General features: G+C 42.0%; 3 protein-coding genes across 3 annotated transcripts; all 3 read right to left on the reverse strand.

Moving 5' to 3' along the window:
- Positions 1-5,470: 5,470 nt before the first annotated feature.
- On the reverse strand, positions 5,471-13,889 carry LOC133027591 (gastrula zinc finger protein XlCGF57.1-like). The gene is made up of 2 exons (XM_061094638.1): positions 13,604-13,889; positions 5,471-7,352 (listed from the first exon to the last, which is right to left on the reverse strand). The coding sequence occupies exons 1-2, from the start codon at positions 13,776-13,778 to the stop codon at positions 5,788-5,790; spliced, it is 1,740 nt and encodes a 579-aa protein (XP_060950621.1). The 5' UTR covers positions 13,779-13,889; the 3' UTR covers positions 5,471-5,787.
- A 1,146-nt stretch (positions 13,890-15,035) lies between these two features.
- LOC133027744 (uncharacterized) lies at positions 15,036-17,887 on the reverse strand. The gene is made up of 7 exons (XM_061094843.1): positions 17,552-17,887; positions 16,618-16,701; positions 16,443-16,531; positions 16,175-16,360; positions 15,931-16,068; positions 15,610-15,802; positions 15,036-15,513 (listed from the first exon to the last, which is right to left on the reverse strand). The coding sequence occupies exons 1-7, from the start codon at positions 17,850-17,852 to the stop codon at positions 15,209-15,211; spliced, it is 1,296 nt and encodes a 431-aa protein (XP_060950826.1). The 5' UTR covers positions 17,853-17,887; the 3' UTR covers positions 15,036-15,208.
- Positions 17,888-19,560: 1,673 nt separating this feature from the next.
- On the reverse strand, positions 19,561-23,278 carry LOC133028235 (uncharacterized). The gene is made up of 7 exons (XM_061095429.1): positions 23,026-23,278; positions 21,644-21,727; positions 21,469-21,557; positions 21,209-21,379; positions 20,286-20,423; positions 19,976-20,168; positions 19,561-19,877 (listed from the first exon to the last, which is right to left on the reverse strand). Exons 1-7 carry the CDS (start codon positions 23,276-23,278, stop codon positions 19,561-19,563), a joined length of 1,245 nt encoding a protein of 414 aa, XP_060951412.1.
- Positions 23,279-26,294: the final 3,016 nt, after the last annotated feature.

The raw sequence follows: 26,294 nt of genomic DNA on the forward strand, positions 1-26,294 counted from the left end.
ATCGTGTGACGAAAAATCGATCTTTAAGTTAGTTTGTATCTCCATCTTGTTGAGAGGACACATCTCAATTTGCAGTTGATCTGTAAGCCCTGGGACAAGTACCTCAAAGTAAAAGGTGGCCAGAGGAGGATGGAGTCATAGAAGAGCTTACGTTTGACACAGGGTCATTTTTGTTTCTTTATAACTGCAGTTTCTGTGTTTGTCTTTACTCTGCATGATGAGGCTTTGACCTGGAGGCCTTATCATTAGTATAATAAACTCATCTGCATGTGCACTACAAGAAATCTATCAACAAAACACACAGTGTTTTACACAACTGGCAACTAATCCTTATTGTACTGTAAATAATACAAAGATTATTACATACACATAGTATCAGCTCCTCTATTCTTCTCAATACAAGCACATTATTATGATAAAAATCAATTTCTACATTTGCAAACAGATCATGTTATAAAGTAGATGCTGTAAAAACTTTTTATAATATAAATCCGCTCATCTTATAGACAGATTGTATAGACTTGTGATTGTTATCTGAAGCCATCGTGTGTTGTCTCATCTTATAGATTTGAGAGATTGTACTGAACAGGGTTCTGAAGGAAGATTCAAATGCTGTATAAAGATGTATCCCTCTTGTTCTATAAGCATTGTTAGAGAATACTTCACAGTACTTGACAGATTGTCCAGGCAATAGGTAACAGATTGAACTTTCTGTCTCGAGCTGCTGTTCACAATGTCTTTAATGTGTCTCAATCAGCTCTTAATGATACATATTCATTATGTGTTCTTTGAAGGGATTTGTAAGTATTATTGCTATTTTGTTGAGGTACTTTTGTTCATGTTATCAAACAAAGAATTTGCTTTATTTGCTTCTTGCAAACGTATATTTTCTTCTTAACTTTTCCTCAACATCAGCCTTTTTATATACTAATGCAGAGTTTCATTGGATGACTGTTATGTTAGATCATTGATAAGTTATCGCCGTGCTCCAATCAGCTTCCTTGTGCCTTTTTAGACTTTTCAGACGATAAAAGTGAGTTTCAATGAGTCTTGTTTTTTCTCAAAGAAATATCAGAGACAAATGATGTTATCGATCATTTTTTGCTTTCATTGTATTGTCCCTTGTTATATGAAAAACGTTGTCACTACTATTAAAGAACTAAATGAAATTAGTAGGGCTGTCAAAGTTAACGCGTTAATCTATGAGATTATTGTGACCTAGATTAATGCGATAAAATATTTTAACGCAGTTAACGCAGTTTTGTTTACATCCGGTGTGCGGAAGAAAATTCAGCTCCTCGAGCAAGCTGCCAGCGTCGCCCTTCAAACACAGCCCGTCAAATGATAAGTCCCGTCTGAATGAAAGCACAGCAAACTGCACAAGGACAGCAGGAAGAGATGCTAGTTCAAGATGTTGCCACCCGGTGGAATTCTGCCTTGGAGGTTATCAAACGGATCCAGCGAAACAAGGGTCCGCTCGCTGCTACCCTGGCTCAGCGCTGGCTGAACTATATTTCTTTTATTTTGCCGTGTTTGTCTTATTTTGAAGGCCCACAGCGGGAACTTCTGGGGATTAGTGTAGCAGCGCACCCTTTACTATCTCAGAAGCAGATTCCCCCGGTCTGAGTGAGTTGTGTCGCTCTGTCTGTTAGTGTTTTAGTTAGTTTCTAATGGTTATTTTAGTGTATGAAACTGGTTTAGTAATATGGAACTTTTCTTTTGTAGATAACTGTGACTGTGTCCCGTTATATGTTACAGAAAATAAAGTTAAACTGAGCCTGAGTCAAGTGAAGTGAATGAAGAAAGCAGCAGTGCACGTCACACAGGCAACTCCACTCTTTCCGTCCTCTCATGTGCATTTTTTTTAACTTCCTCGAACTGTGTGTGTGTTTGTGCGCATGTTCGTGTGTGTAGTCCTACTCTGCGCTGCTGAAGCGCCGCGCAGCGCCAATAATATCACATACTTTTGCTGTTATCAGCCTGCAGTAAAAACCGCATTTAATCATTTTTTTCAAGCATATACTTACTTGTTGCTCCCACATTAACTGCAACAGCGTCCCAACTTTTGTATTTTTGCCTCATATGTGCTGAGGATCATACAGCTCACTTTACTTCTCCACTTCAATTATTAATTTAATGTCATCCATCTTCATAACTTCTCCGCTGTTTGCTCAGTTCAATGTCGGGTGTGGAGGGTAAATTACGTATTCTTCACTCAAGCCTATGTGGAGAATACGTATTCGTTATGGTGTCTCAAATACACTTTTTTTTTTACCTTTTACTAATATGGATGTTTCACTGAAGAAAGAAGCAGTGTTATTGTTTCCAAGGACATTGGGAATATTTTCAGCTGTTGTTTTTAAATATTTTTTTTACACAATTTATCATACATGATATTTAACGTCCTGGCTGCCACTTTATAGGTAGGTGTTATAGGCCTGAGTCTCTTTGAAAACACAGCATTGTGTAAAATACAGGCTGTCTGAAGTGATTACTTGTTAATTCATTAGATTTAGTCTTTAGAAGAAAAACAAACTTTTAATCGCGATTAATGAATATCAAAATGTGAGATTAATTAATTTTTTTTAATCTATTGACAGCCCTAGAAATCAGCACAAGGCCCAAAGTGTCACGGAATGGAGAGGTTGAATGGAGAAGCTAAATGACTCAGCAGGTTGAATTGCAAATATGAAAAAGGAAAGTAATTTATTAATTCATTCAGTTGCTTATTTCTCCTATTAAGATTCAAATGGATTTTTTAGATCACTCCCCCCGATTAATAAACAAGATAAGGGAGAAGGGAAATTAGCACTATGGGGCTGTGGAATTAGACAGCTCATTGGCTTTCCGTTGACTCGGAGAACATATATTAAAAGAAGCATTTATGTCTTCTATTAATCCCAGAAAAAGAAAAATATTTGAAATAAACAAGACAATCAAACCTGATGTGACCACTGATACATAATCCTCAGTTAAACAGACACCAACACTGCTCAGTTTATTTTCATAGATGTCTTGAAAAATATATATATTTCATCATTATTATCATTCTCCTAGAGTTGCAACTACAAATTAAGGGAACAAATTGTTTCATCAACAAAGGCACTGGCAAAGGAACACTGTGCTGAGCTTTACTCTTCTTGAAGCTGTGCCTAACAAAACACACTAGACAGCAACAAGTGATTACTTATTTCAAAAATTTGTGAACAAAAAACGTGTTCACATTGACCGATCTATCATGACTAGAAAAACAAAAAAGTCTCAAGGGGCAGTATGAAAAACACAACAGGAAGCCCGCCATTTTGCATTGAGTGGCCATTTTGGCCATATTCCACATTTCTACTTTGAGGTACTTGTACCAGGGCTTACATCAGATCAACTTCAAATTGAGATGAAAACAAAAACAATTAAACATTAAAACTACAATTTCTAGGACTGTAAAGCAGCACTGAACAGGCACATGCATTTTAAAGCGTGACATGCGTTTTGCGCACTGCGGAAATGATAAACGCTTCACCTCCTGCGTCGTCACGTGATGTTGATCCTTGCCTGCTAATTGCTCATTAAATTAAATATGTTTGTTTTGAATCTCATCTTAAATTGTATAGATTGGGGACATCACAGCTGTCTCTGAATTTAACAATCTTGCTGTTGACATTTACCGTCATTCATGCGCGAGTGTAATGCTGCGTTCCAGACGAGTCGTTTGTCAGATATTCTGACCTGAAATTGCCTAGTTCCAACTTCACGTCAAACGTAAACAAACATGCCTGACTGTGAAATCTGATTAATTTTTTCTCCTGACAAGACAATTCAACTGTAGCCAGTGCAGCCTCCGATCGTACAGAAACAAAGAGGAGGGCAACGACGCCATTATCTTTTTATTAGACTTTTATTCTTGGAAACACATTCAATACATAAAGGAGAACACACACTGTCATTAAATCTCATGAACCAAGAATAGTTGTTTTAAAACCAACATATTTAATCATATTAACTAGTTAAGAACACACATTCATACTGTGCCAGGAACACACTTTAACCCTAAAATTACATGGACATTATGAAAAATCAGTGTTTCCCCTACCATTCTATTAGGGGGGCGCTGCGCCCCCCCAACGGCACCTCCCGCCCCCCCTGGAAGATCAAGTTAATTATTTTTTTTATTTTTTATTTTTTAATATAGCGCCAGATCTCTACATAAATCATTTCAAGGTTACATTTCCTATAAAACAGGTCTACAGCTTGCATTTCTGTCTCGACATGGTTGCGCGGTTAGATTTCTCCTCTGCTCTCTGTATCGCGCAAGGCGGAGTTCCATCCAAATGCGCGCACACACAGACACGTTCGCGCACACACAGGTGAGCAACCTCTCACCAGCGAACAGAGAGCATCCATCTGAAGACATGTCGCATGAACCACCTGAGAAGCAGTTAAAAATCTCCTGCTCCGGGTCCGAGTTCAGAAAAGAGTGCACGTGTTGCACACCCTGCCCCAGACAAGAATCTGCTCAGTCACCACTGGATGACAGGTTCTGACCCAGCTTGGCTGTCACCCTGGTTATACAAGACTGATCTAGAATTGCGACGCGCAATTCTCCAGCGCGCATGCACCTGGCTGTAATCACGGGACGCGCATTTCTCAGCGCCGGTCAGCCCGCGACTCTGCTTTCTCCGCTTGTTGTATTTAACCGTGAACGCACCTCGCCTCGCAACCTCAGCCTGAACCATTGTTAAGCCCGCTGCGTCACTTCCTTCTATCACTGTTTAATCTATTTTCATCGGACCATTGTTCAAAACCAGCAAATCTGACGTTAAAAGATTTTTATTATAGACGGAAGTGAACAGTGATTTCAGTTGGTAGAGAAGTCGTTGGAAGATTGCTAGTAGGATCTCAACTTTTGTCTTCTTTCACTTTATGCGCATGCTCCATAACGTCTTTACAGCGATTTCAACCACTCCGCTCCAGCGTTTCCGCGTTTTCGTGACAGGACTTCGTGTAGACGCGATAAATATAAGTACTGGATCCAAAAATGTTTCCGGATTCTGGCAGTCCAGGTTACGTATGGAAGTCAGTAAATACATACATTACATTCACAAATATATACATGCATGCATAAATAAATAGATAGCCAGATAGATAGATAGATAAATTACAGTTCATAGAGAATGAATAGGGGATTATTTCAGTTTTCTTTTTGGTTTTAGGAATGTTCTGTCGAACATGTAGATAGCATAAACAGGCAGTTGTGAGAGGAAACCAGACCCGGCCATTTATAGAGTCTCCCTGCCAGTCCAACAGAAAGGACAAACTGGACAAACACATTATGTCTGAGCATCACAGAATAGCCTGTCAGCGCCGGTCAGAAATCCAATGTACAGTTCAAAATCATTAAAAGAAACACATTAACAACATGATTCCTTTATGTTTTAGTGTCCCCCCCCCCCCGCGACGCTCTGCCGCCACCGTCTCCCCCCCAAAGCTGTAAACCTAGGGGAAACACTGAAAATAGATACATTATGTAGACATCAGTAGAAACGAGATATATAAACACAATCTGCCATGTTATTCAATGAGTTATGTTTTCTAGGGACATCAAAACTGTTAATAGTCTATTTACAACAGTGAACTATGAATATGTATCATATAAATATCTGCTGGTAAATCCTAATACAACTTTTGTTGCAAATGTTGCAACTGAATCACCTCCCTCCTGTATGAATCCTCACGTCTCGTACAATAGGACTGAATCTTTCATCTTTTACCAGACTCTGAGCCGTTAAACGGTTAATCTCCTGCATGACTCCTCATATGTGTATTTAGAATGCCCTTTTTGTTAAATCTTTTACCACACTCAGAGCAACCAAACGGTTTCTCTCCTGTATGAATCATCATGTGTGTATTTAGATTGTCCCCACGGCTAAATCTTTGACCACACTCAGAGCAACTAAACGGTTTCTCTCCTGTATGACTCCTCATATGTTTATTTAGACTGCCCCTTTTGTTAAATCTTTTACCACACTCAGAGCAACTAAACGGTTTCTCTCCTGTATGAATCCTCATATGTGTATTTAGATTGTCCCTTTGGCTAAAGCTTTGACCACACTCAGAGCAACTAAACGGTTTTTCTCCTGTATGAATCCTCATATGTTTACTTAGACTGCCCCTTTCGTTACATTTTTTGCCACACTCAGAGCAACTAAACGGTTTCTCTCCTGTATGAATCCTCATATGTGAATTTAGATTGCCCCTATGGCTAAATCTTTGACCACACTCAGAGCAACTAAACGGTTTCTCTCCTGTATGAATCCTCATATGTGAATTTAGACTGCCCCTACTACGAAATCTTTGACCACACTCAGAGCAACTAAACGGTTTCTCTACTGTATGAATCCTCATATGTACATTTAGAGTGTCCCTACGGCGAAATCTTTGACCACACTTAAAGCAACTAAACTGTTTCTCTCCAGTATGTATCCTCATATGTGTATTTAGACTGCTCCTTTCTTTAAATGTTTTACCACACTCAGAGCAACTAAACGGATTCTCTCCTGTATGAATCCTCATATGTGTATTTAGACTGCCCCTTTGGCTAAATCTTTGACCACACTCAGAGCAACTAAACGGGTTCTCTCCTGTATGAATCCTCATATGTGTTTTTAGACTGTCCCTACGGCTAAATCTTTGACCACACTCAGAGCAGCTAAACTGTTTCTCTCCAGTATGAATCCTCATATGTATATTTAGATGGCTCTTCTGGCTAAATCTTTTGCCACACTCAGAGCAACTAAACGGTTTCTCTCCAGTATGAATCTTCATATGTGAATTTAGATGGCCCCTATGGCTAAATCTTTTACCACACTCAGAGCAACTTAACTTTTTTTTTTTTGTCTTACATCCCATATCACTTAGATGCTGTTTGTTGTTTCTTGTATTTAAACCAGTCTGAGATTCCCTGGTCTCCAGCCGATCATCCTCACTCTCATCAGTCTCAGAAGAGTCTTCACTCTTGTCCTCAGTACCTTGTTGTAAAAGTCCATCAGGACCTGAGTTCCTGGCTGGTTCTGGTCCTCCACAGTCCGCTCTGTTCTCCTTAGTCTCACTCGGATGAAGCTTTGACGATTGAAGTTTCTCCTCATCTTCTTCACTCTTCACAGCGACAGGCGTCAATGTGAACTTGATATCAGCCTCCTCCAGTCCTTGAAGCTGCTGTCCATCCTGATTGGTCCACGGTTCCTCTTTAATGTGGAGGGGTTCTGGGTCCTCCTGGTCCACAAGGGGGCTCCACTGCTGCTCCTCAGGGGGAACCTCTTCTTTAATCACCATCAGTTGCTGGACGTCTGCAGGACACACTGAAACACAAATACACACGTTTACAATTTCAGAGTTTCCCGAAGTGTTTTGAAAAACCTGTGTTGTGTCGTATAGTGTCGACTGTTCTTATTTCTGAACGATCACATTCAGGAAGTGGAGATGTTGACGATGTTACAGTTGGTGTTACAACGCAGCTCGTAAAGGAAGCAGCATAAAACAAAGGGTTTCTGGTAAAAAAACGTGTTTCTTTTTTAGGCCAAATAAACCAATTAGGTCACTAACAGAGGAGAACAGGGCGATGGGAGGTGAGTTAGTTGGTTAAGATGCTTTCAGACAAGACCTGTGGGTGAAACTCAGAGAAATTTGTCAAGAATCTCTGTTTCAGACATGAGCAACACAGCAGCAGGTTTTCTGTAGTGATGTGTCCTCCTGTGTCGAGGCTTCGAAGCGTGTGTCGAGTAATCAAGGATAATTTTTGTGAAGCGCGTATGGAGGCTTGTGTTGATGACGTATGTGATGACGATCGAATCCTGGCGAGCCGGCCGAACCACATGACTGATTCAGGAAGTGGTTCGCGGATTTGGTGTGCGTTTTAAAATAAAAGGGGCGCGAAACGCAATGGATTCCCCCTCACATGTACTTGTCTTGGGACTTTATTGTGCGTTTGCTTGCAATATATTCTAGACTATTCAGGAATTTATTTCGTAACTTGTACAGACTTGCGGTATCTTTTCTTTGTACCCCAGCTTCATCTGTGCCCTGTGAAAGGATCTTTTCTAAAGCAGGCGAAATTATTTAAAAAAAAAAAAGAAAACGCCTGAAACCCAGCACTCCCTATTGTACGTGTTACATGTTGTCCCCCCACACACATGAGCACAGTCACAAACCAAGTAACACAAGCACATTCACATCACAACCCTCCCACCAATTTGTTTCCACTTTCACTTTTGACCCCGCCATTGTATCATAAAGACTGACACCATATTAATAATACTCATTTATGTATTGGCATCATAAACATGATTCATTCATTTATTAATTTCAAAGCTTCACACACCAGAGCCATGGTGTCATTATAATTACATTTACATTTAATGTCCACCTGATGGCGCAGTAGAGCAAATTAAGCCCCATGAAGCTTTGGCCCATGAGCGAACTGATTGGATGGAAAGCTTCAAAGCTTAATGAAGCTTCATCTCGTCTTCACTAGTTTTCTGCACAGACTCACTCACAACAGCATCAAATCCTCCTCATTATTCAGGTGAGAGGTGGAGCAGCAGACAGAGACAGGAAGTGACGTGTTAACTCCGCTGCTCGGGCTGATGCTAGCTAACATAGATATATATAAAGACTAGATGTCTCGTTCGACGGAGCCGGACGGCCGCACATATATTGCGGCCATCTTGCTACAGTCAGCTCGCTCACCCATAACATTGTGTTGTAGGGCTGCCGCGATTAGTCGACGTCATTGATGACATCGACGCTGAAAATGCGTCGAAATCAATATTTTAAGTCGACGTGTCGGACCCACACAAATTATGAATGTACCTTTTAGATTTCTAAAACGTTTCATTTCAATTCATTATAACAAATGTTCTTCTTCAATATCACTACGTGACGCCGGGTTTACACCGGACGTTATTCTGAAGCAAGCTGGCGACCGCGCGGTTCACACGGGACGTGCATTTCTCAGCGCCGGTCAGCCCGCGATCCTGCTTTCTCCGCTTGTTGTTGTATGCAGTGTTGTAACGCGGTACTGTAATTCCACTACTTTTAACGGTAACAAGCATGTAACAATCAAGTATCGCAGTTACAATAACGGAAATTTAAATGAGTTTTTTACTTAACGAATTGTTAATACGCGGCCTCAAATGAATTATGTGGTAATTGCGTGGTAAGTTACCAGATAGACGGAGACGAACGGACACAAAGCTCCATTACGCACACACTGCGCTTCTGTGCGCTTTGGAGAGGTTGTTTTGTTATTTAAAATAACACATTAATTTGTTAATTAAAAATAATTCCATAATTATTAATAATAATTTCCAGATATGTCGGAAATGGCAACAGAGTTTTTAGTGCTGTTGTGGCGATCTCAGGGTATTCTGCCGTGACTTTAATCCAGGACACCGGCAGAGTGGTTTTCTCAAACATACTTTTAAGGCCGCCTTCATTTGCGATCTCCAGCAGCTGATCTTCTTCTTAAACAGACATGCTGGATGGACCTGTGTCTCCTATGAAGAGCAGCATCAGATTGTGAAGCCTGGTATTAAGTATTTATGCGTTTTGTCTGTGTTGGGACTATCACCAGATGATCTGGGCGTTACCTTAAAGCACATCTGGTGACATATAGCTGACACAGCAAAGAACGAGACATTTATCTATCACGCGACGAAGATTTCAGCGGCTCGGTGGCGTAGTGAGATCGTCATCTGGTCAGAAGCTGATAGTGCTTCTGGTCACTGTTTCGAATCCCGGTCAAGATTTTTGCACTATTTTCTTTTTTTTTAAAAAACCATTTAATTTATATTGCTGTCTCAATGTGATGCTGACACGGACACATGAACTCGTGAAGGGTTTTTGTAGGATTTTTATTTCAGCGAGACTTTCAGTAGATCACTGAACTTCACACACAGGCGCTTTGTGAAAATGACAAATCTGCGACCAGCACTGCAACCCACTATCAACATCTGGAAAAAGGTAAACAAATCGCCAGTTGATCTGGCCGCCTGTTAAACTGGAAGACCGGCAACGCAGACGAGACATCTAGTCTTCAGTGTTTCCCCTACCATTCTATTAGGGGGGCGCTGCGCCCCCCAACGGCACCTCCCGCCCCCCTGGAAGGTCAAGTTAATTATTTATTTTATTTTTTAATATAGCGCCAGATCTCTAAATATATCATTTTAAGGTTACATTTCCCATAAAACAGGTCTACAGCTTGCATTTCTGTCTCGACATGGTCGCGCGGTTAGATTTCTCCTCTGCTCTCTGTATCGCGCACGGCGGAGTTCCATCCAAATGCGCGCACACACTGTTAGTGCGCGCAGACACAGGTGAGCAGCCTCCCACCAGCGAACAGAGAGCATCCATCTGAAGACATGTCGCATGAACCACCTGAGAAGCAGTTAAACATATCCGCGTTTTTTAAACGCTCCCAGGTGGAGATGGTAACAGCCACTCTGCTGCGAGTAGCAGCCGGACTAGCTCTCCTGCTCCGGGTCCGAGTTCAGAGAAGAGCCCACGTGTTGCACGCCCGGCCCCAGACAAGAATCTGCTCAGTCACCACCGGATGACAGGGTTTGACCCAGCTTGGCTGTCAGAGGGGAAATAGTCCCCCTGGTTGTACAAGATGTAGAAGATCTTGGTAAGTATTACACCGGACGCCGAAGCGCCGCGCTAGCCCATTCTCCAGCGCGAAGGCGCCTGGCTGTTCTCACGGGACGCGCATTTCTCAGCGCCGGTCAGCCCGCGATTCTGCTTTCTCCGCTTGTTGTATTTAACCGTGAACGCACCTCGCCTCGCAACCTCAGCCTGAACCATTATTAAGCCCGCTGCATCACTTCCTTCTATCACTGTTTAATGTATTTTCATCGGACCATTGATCAAAACCAGCCAATCTGACTTGAAAAGATTTTTATTATAGACGGAAGTTTCAAAACAGTAACTTAACACAAACGAGGGTTATGGCTAAGTGCTCTATTCTAACTAGTCCTGTTTGATTGCTGTGGTAACAGTGATTTCAGGTGGTAGAGAAGTCGTTATGGGAAGATTGCTAGTAGGATCTCGACTTTTGTCTTCTTTCACTTTATGCGCATGCTCCATGACGTCTTTACAGCGATTTCAACCACTCTGCTCCAGCGTTTCCGTGTCTTCGTGTAGACACGATAAACATAAGTACCAGATCCAAAAATGTTTCCGGATTCCGGCAATCCAGGTGACATATAGAAGTCAGTAAATACATACATTACATACATACATATATACATGCATGCCTTAATAAATAGAGAGATAGATAATTTACAGTTCATAGAGAATGAATAGGGGAGTAGTTTTCTTTTTGATTTTAGGAATGTTCTGTCGAATATGTAGACAGCATAAACAGGCAGTTGTGAGAGGAAACCAGACCCGGCCATTTATAGAGTCTCCCTGCCAGTCCTACAGAAAGGACAAACACATTATGTCTGAGCATCACAGAATAGCCTGTCAGCGCCGGTCAGAAATCCAATGTACAGTTCAAAATCATTAAAAGAAACACATTAACAACTAGTGTTGTCACTAGGTTGCAAAGGGGTGGAAAGTTTCCGGTAAATTTCCGGAAACTTTCCATGGGAAGTTTAGCTCGGGAATTTAAAAAAAAAAAAATACGCAAATTAAACGCTGAGCAATAAAAACATCATTCAAAACTCTATTTTAAAGATGTATGGAATGCAGCACACACTGCACGTTGAATGTCAACCCTCCACTGTGCATTCTTCCATCACATGCACAGATAACTCCCAGCATCCTGCACACTACAGCACTATTGAGGCCTGCTGTAGTGTGCAGAACTATTCAGGTAGGTTTCGATGATATTACTGGGGAAAATGTATTAGCATGCTGATTGAGGATTGTTCATCTCTTCATCTAGCCTATTTCCACTATTTATCCATCAATTGTAAAATATGTTTACAGATGATTCCAATTGTTTGGCTAACTATTTATATCTCTGGCATTGCATTAGTGCTTTTTTACAAACTTTTTACTAATCTTATTCTACAGAACAATGCCACGTGCACGATCTCATGTGTGGAGACATTTCATCCCATTCAATGTAGAAGGAAAGGCTGTGTACATTTTCAAATACTGTGCTAAGACCTATGTTAAGAATGACACAACGATGCAGAAGCATATAGTCAAGTGCCCAAAGTTTCCTCAGGGCTCAAATCAGCCTATGACACAATAAAATGTTTATATTTATGTCTGTATATGACAAGGTAAATGCAGTTAGTATAAATTACCCACAACATTTCCAGTTTATTCCTGTTAATTCCCGTTAATTCCCATGGAAAGTTTCCAACTTTGAATATTCCCGGAATTTTGCAACCCTAGTTGTCACGATACCAAAATTATGACTTCGATACTATACCTGCCAAAATATCACGATACTCGATACTTTCGATACGATACCACAAATACGATACAATACCACAAATAAGATACGATACCACAAATACGATACGATGCTGGTATATTTTTTTCTATGATAGTAATAAATAAAACATCTGTAGGGTTCCCTTTTTTACCAGCTTGTTCCTGCCCAGCTTTTTGAACACAAATGGCATTCATATTAGTATTAGCCTACAGCAAGATATTAATGAAAACTACATGGTGACATCATAGCATTGATTATATACGGCTATGCAGGCCATATACGGCTATGCAGGCCATATACGGCTATGCAGACCATATACGGCTATGCAGGCCATATACGGCTATGCAGGCCAGATGTGTGTTTGAGGTGAAAAAAAAGTTAAAACATGCCACCTGAACGACTGAGTGGGGGCGGGGCCCCGGGGCCTGTGTGTGTGTGTGTGTGCGCTGCCTGGGCGCGCGCGCGCAAACACACACACGCCCGCTCCTGTTTTTTTCATGCTGGTCTGATACGATGCTGATTTGACAAATGAACGTGACGTTCCCGTTCAACATATGAACACTGTACTGGGAGCCACTGCAGAGGAGCCGCGGGCTGAGACCCCCCCCCGGCTCCGGAGAAACAACGACTTGTTTTACTGCTCCGCCGTGACAGAGATGCGGACGTTTCAGTCCCGCCTCGCATCCCGCCCCCCCCTCCGGTTCGCGCGTCCCACCTGTTATGTCTCCGCCCGTTGCGCCACACAGTTTGAGAGAGAATCACTTTCAACAAGCCGAGGACGGTCGGCCATGTCTCCCCTCCTCGCGAGAGCTGAGCAGCCCCGCCCCTCGCAGTCAATGCATGCAGGCGGCGGGACAGGGAGCGGAGCAGAGAGTGCGCTCTGACTGCTGCTATTTTAATAAAGTACCGGTACTAAAAATATGCTAAACCGTATCGTTTTTAACGTAAGGGTACCGCGGTACCTTTCTAGTACCGGTACACCGTGCAACACTACAGTCACAACATGATTCCTTTAAGTTTTTGTGTCCGTGTCCCTGCCCCCGCGACGCTCTGCCGCCCCCCGCCCCCCAAAAGCTGTAAACCTAGGGGAAACACTGGTCTTTATATATGTCTTTGCTAGCTAGCGTTAGCCTGTTAGCGGTTCCTCTGGGTACTGACCTGCTCTGTGCAGCCGGACTTCGGGCTGCATCGAGGCATCGAGCAGCCTCCTCTGGCGGCAGATCTCCCGCTCGGACCGCTCTGTCTGCTCCACTCGCTCCTCGTACTCTAACAAGGTTTCCTCAAGCACCGCGAGGATCTCCTCCTCCGCCGCCATTAGCCGCTCGGTTAGCATCGCTCTCAGCTCCGGGACTTGATCCTCTCCTCCTTTCTCCACCTGCAGCAGGAAGTCTTCAGCGGCAGCGCTGATCCGCTCATGTACCGACACCCGCAGCAGCTGCACGGCGGCCATGTTCCTCCTCTCTGCGCACATCGAGGCTCTGAGGGGACAAAGGGAGCAAGCGGAAGGAAACAGAGACTCCGAGCTCCGAGCCAGCAGCGACCCCTGCTGGACTGAGGACGAAGAGGAAACGAAAGTACTAATACTGCACAGTAGAATTACTCGGTTACAAGTACTTGTTAAACAAGTACTAAAGTATTAGCAACAAAATAAACTAAACCAATGGTGGAAGAAGAATTCGGATCTTTCACTGAGGTAAAAGTACCAAGACAGTAAATAAATATTCCATTACAAGTAAAAGTACAAGACAGTGAAGTAGAAATACTCAATAATTAAATGAAACAAACACTTTCTAAATTTCTGCAAATTTTGGTAAGAATTTGAGCATGTTAAATCTCTCTAAAAGCCAATTCATTTGCCTGAAGAAAAAAAAAATCCCTACAATTTCATTAGGGCCTCCCACTGTCTCCTACTGTTTGGTGCTCGGGCCCCAATTACTTCATTTAGGGCTGTGTATCAGAGTCTGGTTCTAAACAGGCCCCTAAGCTCCAGCCTTAAATGGCCCTATATCAGAATATGCACACAAAATTCCAACTTCCTATTGGACTTCATGGACCCAGATATTTTTCCAGGCCTCGGCATAATAAGTCTGTCCAACTAATTTCATAAGTCTCAGTAAAACCTAGTCCAGGAGGCTGGAGAAGAATTTTGCAACACCCAAATGACACACAACCTCAAATTACACACATTTAAGGCCTTTTGAAGTGTGTGTCAAATATGTTGAGTTGCCGAGCAGTTGTGATTTTCGTTACTATTGCACGGCACGACTGAGACCTTTTGCCAATCCCATGGACTACAAGCATGACATATTATATCCCTATATTTTTGAGCTTGTTAGATCACTCAGAATTGCGTGGAATGACAAAACCTTCCCAAAGAGCGGATGCAGCTGTGCCACCCTGTGACAACACATAACACATAGACGTTTTCAAACACCACATGTTCCATATCACTCATACTGACAGGTGGAGAAAACTCAATAACATTTTCACTCATTTCAAATTTATAAAGAAACACAACTAAGTTCATAGAGTGGTTAGGCCATTCTCTTATAATAACTATTAATAATAAAAAAAACTCTGACAAGAGACACAAGTTTGTTCAATTTAATGCAGAGCAATTAGAAAATCGCTAAAAATAACTATGGATATAAAGAGGTCCATGATCCAAAGTGACTTCAGTAGTTTTAATGTCCTCAAGTCTTTTCCTAGATTACATTTCTATGATCAGTCTTATTTATTCCACCTTAAATCAAACATCAGGTTTCACTGGTCCCTGCCTTTCTCCTTCAAGTGCTGAGAGGCAACAAATTGCATTTTCTGGATGGCCAGCTGGGTATCTTCAGGGGAGATCCCTAGATGCCACACAGCCCGGACCGAGTTTTCAAAATGAGGGTACATGAGAACTTGTACCCCTTGTCCCAGTGCAGCCTCCTCTCCCTCGCCGACCTGGACCATGCGGGCGCAGAACTCAGCGGGACTCAAAGTGGGCTCCTTCATATAGAAACGCAGGATGTTTGTCTCCACGGTCGCCATGTCAACGGCAAACAGAGGGTCAAAGTCGAGCAGAGCTGAGCGAGGAGAAAAAGAGACCGGGAAGAATTACGAACGGGGAGCATGACGGCAGCCAGTCAATGATTACATGAAGAAAGACATCAGCTGCTCACCTTGAGCGAAGGTTCTTGCGTTGCGGTGATCCTCCTCCAGTCGTGCCACCATATCCAGTAAAGACACTTTTCCAGCTGCTGCTAGTACACCGGCCTGGCGCATCCCCCCACCCAGAGCCTTACGGCACCGCAACGCTCGGGCGATGAAGTCTTTGGGTCCGGCCAGCATGGTACCCACAGGGGCACCCAAACCCTGAGACACACAGCAAAGTGAATGTCTTATTTTGTTTTTCTGCAAATGCTTTGTTGGTTTTTAACACATCTGAATTCTCTAAAAGACATAAGTATAAATTTGAGTGTCTTTGTGTTTTTCAGTCGCACCTTGGAGAGGCACACACTGACAGTGTGTGTGTGCTGCAGTATGGTGTGTGGAGGCACCCCCTGGGCCGCAGCGGCGTTCATCACCCTGGCTCCGTCCATGTGAACCGACAGATCGTATCTGTCCGCTAAAGCACGAACCTTTGTGATGGAAACAAAGCATCGGAAGGTGATCAAACTTGTGATGCTAAGTTATCCACGCTGCTTTAATAAGGCAGGTATCTCAGAAGGAACAAACCACTCCCACCTCCTGCAAGAAGGTCAGAGGCAGCACACGTCCTCCCTGGATGTTGTGTGTGTTCTCCACACAGATGAGGCGTGTGCGAGGGTAGTGGGGGTCAGGGTAACCGTGGCGGATCTTCGATTCCAGCTGCATCAAATCAAACGATCCATCGGGGAGTGTGGTCACCGTGGTGGCGTGGACACCGGCCAGCTGCGTCAACACAAACATGCACTTTTAGTTCCTGTGGACGAGGGGCCCAAACTACAGGAGAGTGCTGCTCCGACAAGCTCACCTGTGCACTTCCTCCTTGCTCATAGATGTGTATGTGCGACACATCGCCCACAATCATCTCGTCGCCTCGCTCTCGACAGTGCACCATCACTGCATAATGAAAAGCGTGCACATTTGTGACCATCCTGAACTCGTGAAAATGGTTTTACACCCTTGCCAGTAAAAGCTGGGATCACCTGCGATGAGGTTACTCATGGTTCCAGTGGGGACGAAGAGCGCGGCCTCCATCCCAAACATGTCCGCTGCGATTTTTTGTAGCTCTGGAGATATAAATCAAAAACTGTTGGACAAGTTAAAGTAAAAGCAGCTGTGCATTAACCAAATTACTCTCTGGACCGGTAGGGTGAATTTGGGTCATGTGAGTCATGTGGGACATGCTTAAAACATCGTGTAAATGATGCCATTACAAGTCGGATTTGTATGTCGGGGTTTACAGACACTTAGATGACACCACAGGAGCATTGTTGAAGTATGTTTATGTATTTTTCAGTTTAAAAAAAAAAATAATTGTAGAATCTGTCATCTTTAGCTTCAATTGAATTGGATTTGGCTGCAACAATGTTTAGGCCTGAGACTCCAAATCTGTTTTGTGGACTCAAACACTTCAACCCCCCCTCCATCGGCCTAGTGGTGAGTAGATAATGAGTGAACTTTCATTTTTCAGTGAACTATCCTTTAATATGTTATGCAATTGAGGAGTAGTGTATATTATTGGTCCTTAACTAGTTTATGCAGAGTTAATAAATCCTTTCAATAAATGCACATGAACGCTTCTGAAACAGTAAAGTATGAGTAATACTGTATAATGAAAGTTGTAAAAAAATAATAAAACATTTAGTAGTTAATAATAACAAGTTGAAAAACAGCTACTATGATAAATGTATATATAATATTGTTATTTGTATTGTTTTGTAGTGTTCGAGTCAACAGATTCAAAATTCTAAACATATAGAAACATCATTTTCCAGAGGTTCTTGAACCTTGAACTTGAACAGGTTTTCAAAATGTATCTAGTCTATTTACAGCACTTCAAAGTCCCTGGTTAGCAGTAAAGTATATTTGAATATGTATAAATAAGTTATATCACATGAGACTCTGTTTCACGTTTACCATTAACTGTGGGATCCTCTCCCATCACATCATCTCCGACCTCGGCCTCCGCCATGGCCTGTCGCATCGCCGGCCCGGGCTTGGTCACCGTGTCGCTGCGGAGGTCCACCACCCGGGCGTGGGGCTCTCCGCCCGGTCCGGGGTACCTGGGCTTCGCCGTGTTGTAGTACCCCCGGGTGGAGGAGCTCCGTCCCGGCAGAGCAGCTGCAGCATGTCGGGCCCGCTGGTTTCTACTTGAAGCGACGATCGTGCATTTTAACGAACGAAACAAGAGTCTGCAGGTGAGAGCTTTCACAGACATGATCCCGCTGGTCTCATCGAGTCCAAATGTGTAGTTCTCACATCGAACTTTGTATCGACGGCAAGGACAGCTAATGGATGACCTATCAGCTGATGGCCATGCACATACCAGTAAAGACCTCAAGGTGGCGCTATTATTACAACAACACATGCAGCAGTATCGAAATATTCCAGTGCGAATTCGATTATACTCCTGTCATTAGATACTTGATCATAACGGTCTTATAACAAAATCAGAATATATCATCATCACCTTCATTATTAGTAGTATTGTTGTTGTAGTATCGTTGTTGTTGTAGTAGTATTGTAGTAGTAGTAGTAGTAGTAGTAAATGTCATATAGAGGGAACAGCTCAAAGTTACCATTACTAATAATTGATTATTAATATTATCATTGTTTTTGTTTTGTTTGTTGTTGGTGCAGATTTCATAAAGGGGGTGTGGCTCCAAGTGAAGCAACAAGAGCACGAAACCCGCAGGCAAATCTGATAAAAGTCCAAAATAAGATAAGATAAGATAATCCTTTATTTGTCCAACAATGGGGAACCTTGCAGTATTACAGCATCAAGAGTCAAAAAGGTATCAGCAATTAATACACTTAAGTTTGAAAAAATAGTAAAATAGAAAAAAATATAGAAAAAAATATATGTAACCAAACAAATATTCACAGTGTAAAGATAGGAAACCAATTCTGGGCAAATATCAATGGGTGAGTACAAGTGAATATGCGAAAGGTAGGAGTAACATAAGAAATATATAATAGCAATAAAATAGGTGAAGGTTGGTTACAATGGTCACGTAGCCTGCATTTCTTATCTAGTGTGTGGAATAACATGGTTTTGGTCGAATGGTTTAAAAAGGCAGAGCTGCCCATTTACCTGTGTGATTGTTTGCAACAAGTAAAACACACAGGGTGTCAATGAGGATTAACAGAAACTCCTGGAATGTGCTACTTCAGTATTTTAATCTATTAACATGTATGAACAAGACTGGTGAAAAACAAAATGTATGTGGACCAACTGATGCAAATTGTGAAATAACTGGTTCAATGCAGCCTAACCAACAATTAACTTGGCTCCGATACTGATAAACAGCAGTGTATCATAAGCATATCTGTGCATGTTCTCTGGTAATATCATCCAAAGCAAGAATGTACAAAGAAAAGAAACTCACACATATAAATTTGGACATTTGGAATGTATATCCTTCGATACAAATCTTTGTGCAGAACACAGCAGAAGTCAAAGAAAGCAAACTGTAAACGCCCAACCTTCAAATATCCATATATAACAGGTGAAGGACCCTCGCAGATGTTTAAGATAAAGAAAGTGTTGCCCAAACTAAAATTGATCTTGATTGAGTGGTACTGTTTCTGATTGATGAATAGTTGTTACGGATTTAGAGAAAGATGTGAACATGTCGAAGAAAAGACATTATATGTTGAAAAATCTAAACGTTCGAATGAACTTGAATTACTAAGAGACAAAAATGACTCTGGGCTGTTGTTAACATGAAGGAATGTATCTACAGTGTTTGTGTTAATAGCAATAAATGGGGGAATTGTTATCTCCTTTTGATATTGATTATTTAAGTGTGTTTATTGTATATTACAAGATATGAAAAAGCAATTAACTTGATTGTGATGGTCATGTTGGTGAAATGTTTGTTCACACTGTGCAGCACCTCTCCCATAAAATATGTCCCTGTGGATTAGACACGTGCCGAACAAAGGAGTTTCTCCTTTGAGTACTGAGACGCAACATACTGCATTTTCTGGATGGCCAGCTGGGTATCTTCAGGGGAGATCCCGAGATGCCACACAGCCCGGACCGAGTTTCCAAAGAAAGGAATCATCGCAACCTGTACCATTTGTCCCAGCGCAGCCTCCTCCCCCTCTCCGACCTGAACCATGTGGGCGCAGAACTCAGTCGGACTCAAGCTGGGCTCCCTGAGACGGAAAACCACGATGTTTGTCTCCACAGACGCCATGTCCACAGCAAATAGAGGGGGGTCACAGTCGAGCAGAGCTGGGTAATGAGACGAAACATTCAAAAAATAAGTTACGAGCAGGAACATAAGGGCAGCCGGTTAATGATTACATTTTATAGATATATAAGCAACGCACCTTGAGCAAAGGTTTTTGCGTTGCGGTGATCCTCCTCCAGTCGTCCCACCATATCCAGTAAAGACACTCTTCCAGCTGCTGCTAGGACACTAATCTGGCCCATCCGCCCACCCAGGGCTTGTCTCCACCGCTCCGCTCGGTTGATGAAGTCTTTGGATCCAGCCATCACGGAACCAACAGGGGCACCCAAACCCTGTTGCACACCTAATTGTCAACTTGGCTTTGCCGACTCAACATGACTTCTCTAAGGTACATGAGGATATTAGTATTTTCACATCTATTCTGGTGTGTCTGTGTTTTGAAGACCCACCTTGTTTAGGCACAAAGTGACGGAGTGTGTGTGCTGCAGTATTGTGTGTGGAGGCACCCCCTGGGCCACGGCAGCGTTCAATAGCCTGGCGCCGTCCATGTGAACCGACAGCCCGTATCTGTCTGCCAAAGCACGAACCTTGGAGATGGAAACACAGCATTGGAAGATAATCAAACCTGTTGATGCTGCTTTGATACGGGAGAAATCAGAGCTAGTGTCACATGTGTGCAACAGAGCGGCACAAACAGAGGAAAGGACCCAAATGCTGATAACCCGGCAGACAGCTTTAGTAGTTTAGTAAAAGGGCTTGCAAGATTAATCTAAACAAAAAATCTGAGGGAAGTCCAAACAGGCAACCAGAACCAAACGATAGTGGGCAGAAATCCAGAGGGTGAATACAGAACAAACAAAAGATCCAAGCAACTTAAAGTTTAAGTGTGCATTTGTGTAACAATAATCTGAATGTAAAAGTATGTTAATTGGTTTTAAATGGATGACGTCAGCAACCCAGCAACTCGTGTACGATCTTTTACCCAACGAGTTCTTGTTCCGACTTCAGGTGGCATTCACTTGAATTTTTGCGGCCGGGAAAAACACCAAAGTCCGAGCGACGACGTCTCCACAACTCGAGAAAGACGAACTTCTGAGGAGCATATGAATTAACAGTCTAATTTCGGAGAACTGATTGACAGACGAGACAGGGGTGCTTCAGAAAAGTAGAAGGAAACACACAGAGACATAGAGTAAAATCACAATTGACACACAAGTGATTTCAGAATAAAACAGGAGGTCCCGGCAGAAGGTTCACACAGGGAATTAGATCGTGACAATGTTGAAATGTAAAAAAAAAAGAAAGAAGCTCAGCATGAAACAAGACGTAGCATTCTCTACTTCACGTATATGTTAAACAAATAACTCCACACCTCCTGCAAGAAGGCCAGAGGCAACACACGTCCTCCCTTTATGTTGTGTGTGTTCTCCAAACATATGAGCCGTGAGCGGGGGTAAGCGTGGCGGATCTTTGATTCCAGCTCGTCCAAGTCAAATGTTCCATTAGGGAGCGTGGTCACTGTGGTGCTGTGGACACCAGCCACCTGTGTCAGCACAAAAACACACTCATTAGTTTCCTACTAGTACAAACAGACATGTAGGTGAGGCCCGGCTACAGCCGCTCTGTTCTCACCTGTGCGCTGGATCCCTGCTCATATAAGTGCATATGGGACAGGTCGCCCACAATCATCTCGTTGCCTCGCTCCCAGCAGTGCGACATCACTGCATAACGAAAAGCGTGCAAAATTATGACCATTCTGAACTCATGACAAGTGGATTTAGACTCTGCCAGTTGAAGGTCAGCTCACCTGCAACAAGGTTTCCCATGGTTCCACTGGGTATAAAGAGCGCGTCCTCCATTCCAAACATATCCGCTGCAATGTTCTGTAGCTCTGCAGAAATTAGTCAAACACTGTGACATTTTTGCAACATGAAGGACAAAAAGCAGCTGTGCATGCACTAATTATTATTATCTTACTATTTTACTACTAATGATGCCACTGCTGCTATTGTTACCTCCAGGTTCCTCATTGCTGTTTGTCTGTTCGACTGTCAGCAGGATTAGTCCAAAACTACAGGACTGATTTCCATGACCTGAGGAACACTAAATTAAAATTTGCAGTGGATCCATATAAACAGGCAGATCTGGTACCTTTCAAATTCATATTTCCATTTTTACAATCTGCAAATATCCCATGTTACACAGATGTACAGTGTACAGATGTGAGTCACTTTGAAATATCCCAAAACAAATGTTGGCCTTTTAAGGCAAACATGCCATGCTCAAGGCACAGTGTGATCTGGATGTAAACCTAAAGTGGTACATATGATAAATAGGGATTATGACCCACATAGCACAAAACTAATCCCTGCATGAAAAGAAGAATTTGTGTCAGTTATAGTGCTCCTGCAAAGTCGGTGGAATTTCAGGTTAACGACTGTTCACTGTTCCAATGGTGAAGTCAGATAAGTTCTCATAAGCGATTACTTATGTGTAGTACTTATTGTGTTTTTATGTTTTATGTTCATTGTATGCACCTTCAACCAAAGCAAATTCCAGGTAGGTGTAAAGCTACTTGGCAATAAATACATTCTGATTCTGATTCTGATTTTGATTCCGACTCTGATTCTGATTACGCTAATATTCATATGCAAATTAGATCACACATTTGCTCCGCTACTCCCCTGCCCACCCCACATATTCCTTCTTCCTCATTTCTATCCTGGGAACCCGACCTGTTGAGACAGAAAATCCGATGATTGGTTCTGGCTTTCTTCCAGGTTCTCTCCGCTCCGTAAGGATCTGCTCATCGTGAAATGTGGTTTCTTTCTGTGAATACTAACATTTGGGATTATATAAATAATTATTTAATTCATTCATGATAATTCATGATAAAAAAACGAATAAAATACAACCAGTAGGATACCTGATACATGTGTATTAACGTGCCATGTAACAAAGAGTTTATAATTATTGCCCAATATGTGTGTGTGTGTGAGTGTGTCCTCAATAAAATGCACATTAGGATGAACAAAATGGATACAAACTTCATTTCTGAACCAAAAAACTGAACTGTTTATCACAGAGCAATGAGCACCCTTGTGCTGTACCTTTTAGCCATTCATTCAGAGTTATTTGAGTAAGTTACACATAAAAGTACAATTTTAACCATCACTGTTCAGTTCTTACCTTTAACTATCGGGTTCTCCTTTATCAGCTCGGCTCTTCCCGCGGCCGCCGCCATGGCCTGGAGCATTGCAGGCCCGGGCTTAGTCACTGAGTCTGTGCGTAGGTCCAGCACCCGGACCTGGGCCGCGGGGTCCCTGGTCTTGGGGAGGACGGTGATGTAGCCCCGCGTTGGGCTCCATCCCAGCAGAGTCGACCCTGCTGCTGCTGCTCCGTGTCCTTTACCTGACAGCGCTCCTCTGATCAGGACTAACATTGGTGAAAACTAACAAACTGGTCGAAGACAAAGTTGGTTGCCTCACAACAGGTGAGTGTGCTCAATGACAGAGCAGTACCTGCTATACCAGAAAATGCACTGAGGTAGTATAATTACAGGTGAGTGGGGGTGGAGTTTTGTTTGCGTTTCTTACATAAAAGTGACGTTGCTTCAGGGGGGCATTCTTAGGCCGAGCCCAAACAAAGTACGCACAGATGTTCATCAATTTAACACGTCACACCACATTCCAGTTGTTAAAGTCTGCTGTTATCTCAGAATCATGCGATCACAATGTTATAATAAATCAAAGACACTGACTGTTTAGCTCATATTCCTTCATCACTGACGGACACCAACTTTAACAACGGTTCATTGCAGGCGATTCTGTAATGTGTTGTGTTGAGCAGTAATGTCACCACATAATAAGTCTTTGTTCGGACAAATACCTTGTGTAACTCTATCTGGATATCAAACTGCAAAGCATAATAAGAGCAGACTCTGGGTAGCTGTTGCTAACCAGCACTTAGGAGACAAAACGACTGCATCAACAGCATATAAAAAGAGGGTGGACTAACCAGTTCCCCATCACACACCCAGTCTTGCACTTAGGGTACATTTTATTAAGCTTAGGAATTTTGGGAATTTTGAAATAAAAAACAACTGTGCAAATTAAATGCTGAGCAATAAAAACATCATTCAAAACACTATTTTAAAGATGTATGGGATGCAGCACACACTGCACGTTGAGTTTCAACCCTCCACTGTGCATTCTTCCATCACATGCACAGATAATTCCCAGCATCCTGCACACTACAGCAGGGCTATTGAGGCCTGCTGTAGTGTGCAGGACTAGTCCGGTAAGTTTCGATGATATTACTCGGGAAAATATATTAGCATGCTGATTGAGGATTGTTCATCTGTTCCTCTAGCCTATTTCCATTAATTTATCCATCAATTGTAAAATATGTTTACAGACGATTCAAATTGCTTGGCTAACTATTTATATCTCTGGCATTGCATTAGTGTTTTTTTACAAACTTTTTTCTCATCTTATTCTACAGAACAATGCCACGTGCACTATCTCATGTGTGGAGACATTTCACCCCATCCAATGTAGAAGGAAAGGCTGTGTACATTTGCAAATACTGTGAAAAGACCTATGTTAAGAATGACACAAAGATGCAGAAGCATATAGTCAAGTGCCTAAAGTTTCCTCAGGGCTCAAATCAGCCTATGACACAATAAAATGTATATATTTATGTCTGTATATGACAAGGTAAATACAGTTAGTATAAATTACCCACAACATTTCCAGTTTATTCCCGTTAATTCCGTTAATTCCCGTTAATTCCAGTTAATTCCCATGGAAAGTTTCCAACTTTTAATATTCCCGGAATTTTGCAACCCTACTTGCACTCCTGTATTGTTTTGGAAAGATCAACCATATACATTTTGAAAAGAACAGGTGACGGTATTCCCCGCTGCCAGTCAAGCGCTTTAGATGCATCCAAAAAAACACATGAATATTGTGGTGTCATGTCTCCTATACGTACTAAGAATATACTCCAGTGCAAATCTATGTTTGTTTTTTAAACCAAACTGACTGTCAGTAGTTAAATTATTTATTCTTGAAGTCTTTCCAGGAGAAGTTGCTCGAGTACACAGCAAAATCGGGAGTGTTAATTCAACTCACAGAGTGTTAAATTTAACACTTTTTCTGAGTCTATATAATCCTCACGGATTCTGAGTTAAAATTACACTTTGAAAAGTGTTAATATTTTAACTCTTTAACAGTGATAAATATTTGACACCCTTGGTGTTATTTTATGACACCACATAAGTGCACCTTTAACTCTAAATTGTGTTATTCCCTTTCACTGTGAGTGTTAATTTTTAACATACATATTGTTATTTTATGACACATTAAAGTGTATTTTTAACACTAAAATCGTGTTATTTCATTTCACTATGAATGTTAATTTTTAACATACATACTGTTATTTTATGACTCATTAAAATGTATTTTTAACACTAAAATGAGACCGAGGGTCAGTCTCACATCTTTCTTGATAAAGAGAGCCGGGGATTTTGTTATGGTTCATTGGGTGCAGAGATTTGTGGTGAAGCTCCTCCCATATTTTATGATCAACTCCACCTAAAGTGAATCTAACTCAGTCACAGGTGTTAACATTTAACTCGCTTGATTGACAACGCTTGCAGAGCTTTTTTAACACTAGTGGTGTTAAAACAACTCTAAAATCAACACCTACCAACTCAAAAATATTAACACTGAAAAAACAACACTACAGATTTTGCTGTGTACTTTGGAAAGTGCACTGGCCAGAGCAATTGGTCTGTGATTTTTCCATGCTGGACACTTTTCCAGTTTTGTTCTTAACAACTGACACTAATACGACAGACAACATAGAGCCGGGGACTGAGCCACGCATTAGTGGATTAGGAAAACAAACAGCGCTGAGTTCCAGTTGCTGGCATGTTTCAGATGTTCTGCTGTCACATGTTCAAGGCCACATGCTTTGTTCACTGCTGATTCCCCAACGCTGGAGCTAACCTCACCAGGTCGGACCAACACTGTTAGAAACATCACCTACATTTAATTCTTCACTCTCAACACAATTAATAATATCTCTGTAATGGTTTCTATATAATTCAGCAATATTTTCAGAACCAGTCACCGCATCAACACTGAAAGGCAAGGGCATCTTACTGTCAGTGATAACCTTAACTTCTTCACAAGGTTAAAAGACATAATCTTGCTGAAGCTTTTTGGACATAGAAGTCTCCCTCATGGCCTCCTTGCATCTTCTAATATAACCTACTTCATGTTTGAACCCTAGCATTTGCAAGTGTTCAAACTCTGGGCCATGTCTAAAAGCTTTTCATGATAAAACCCAGCTTTTAAAATCTTCTTTGGCCCCTGACACATATTCATTCCATCCAGGTCTTTAATTATGTTGTTTCACTCCTTTTGGGCAGAATGCTCTACTGGTGCTAT

The sequence above is a fragment of the Limanda limanda genome, chromosome 21 (genome assembly GCF_963576545.1).
Source record: "Limanda limanda chromosome 21, fLimLim1.1, whole genome shotgun sequence".
In the NCBI taxonomy this organism is placed as follows: domain Eukaryota; kingdom Metazoa; phylum Chordata; class Actinopteri; order Pleuronectiformes; family Pleuronectidae; genus Limanda; species Limanda limanda.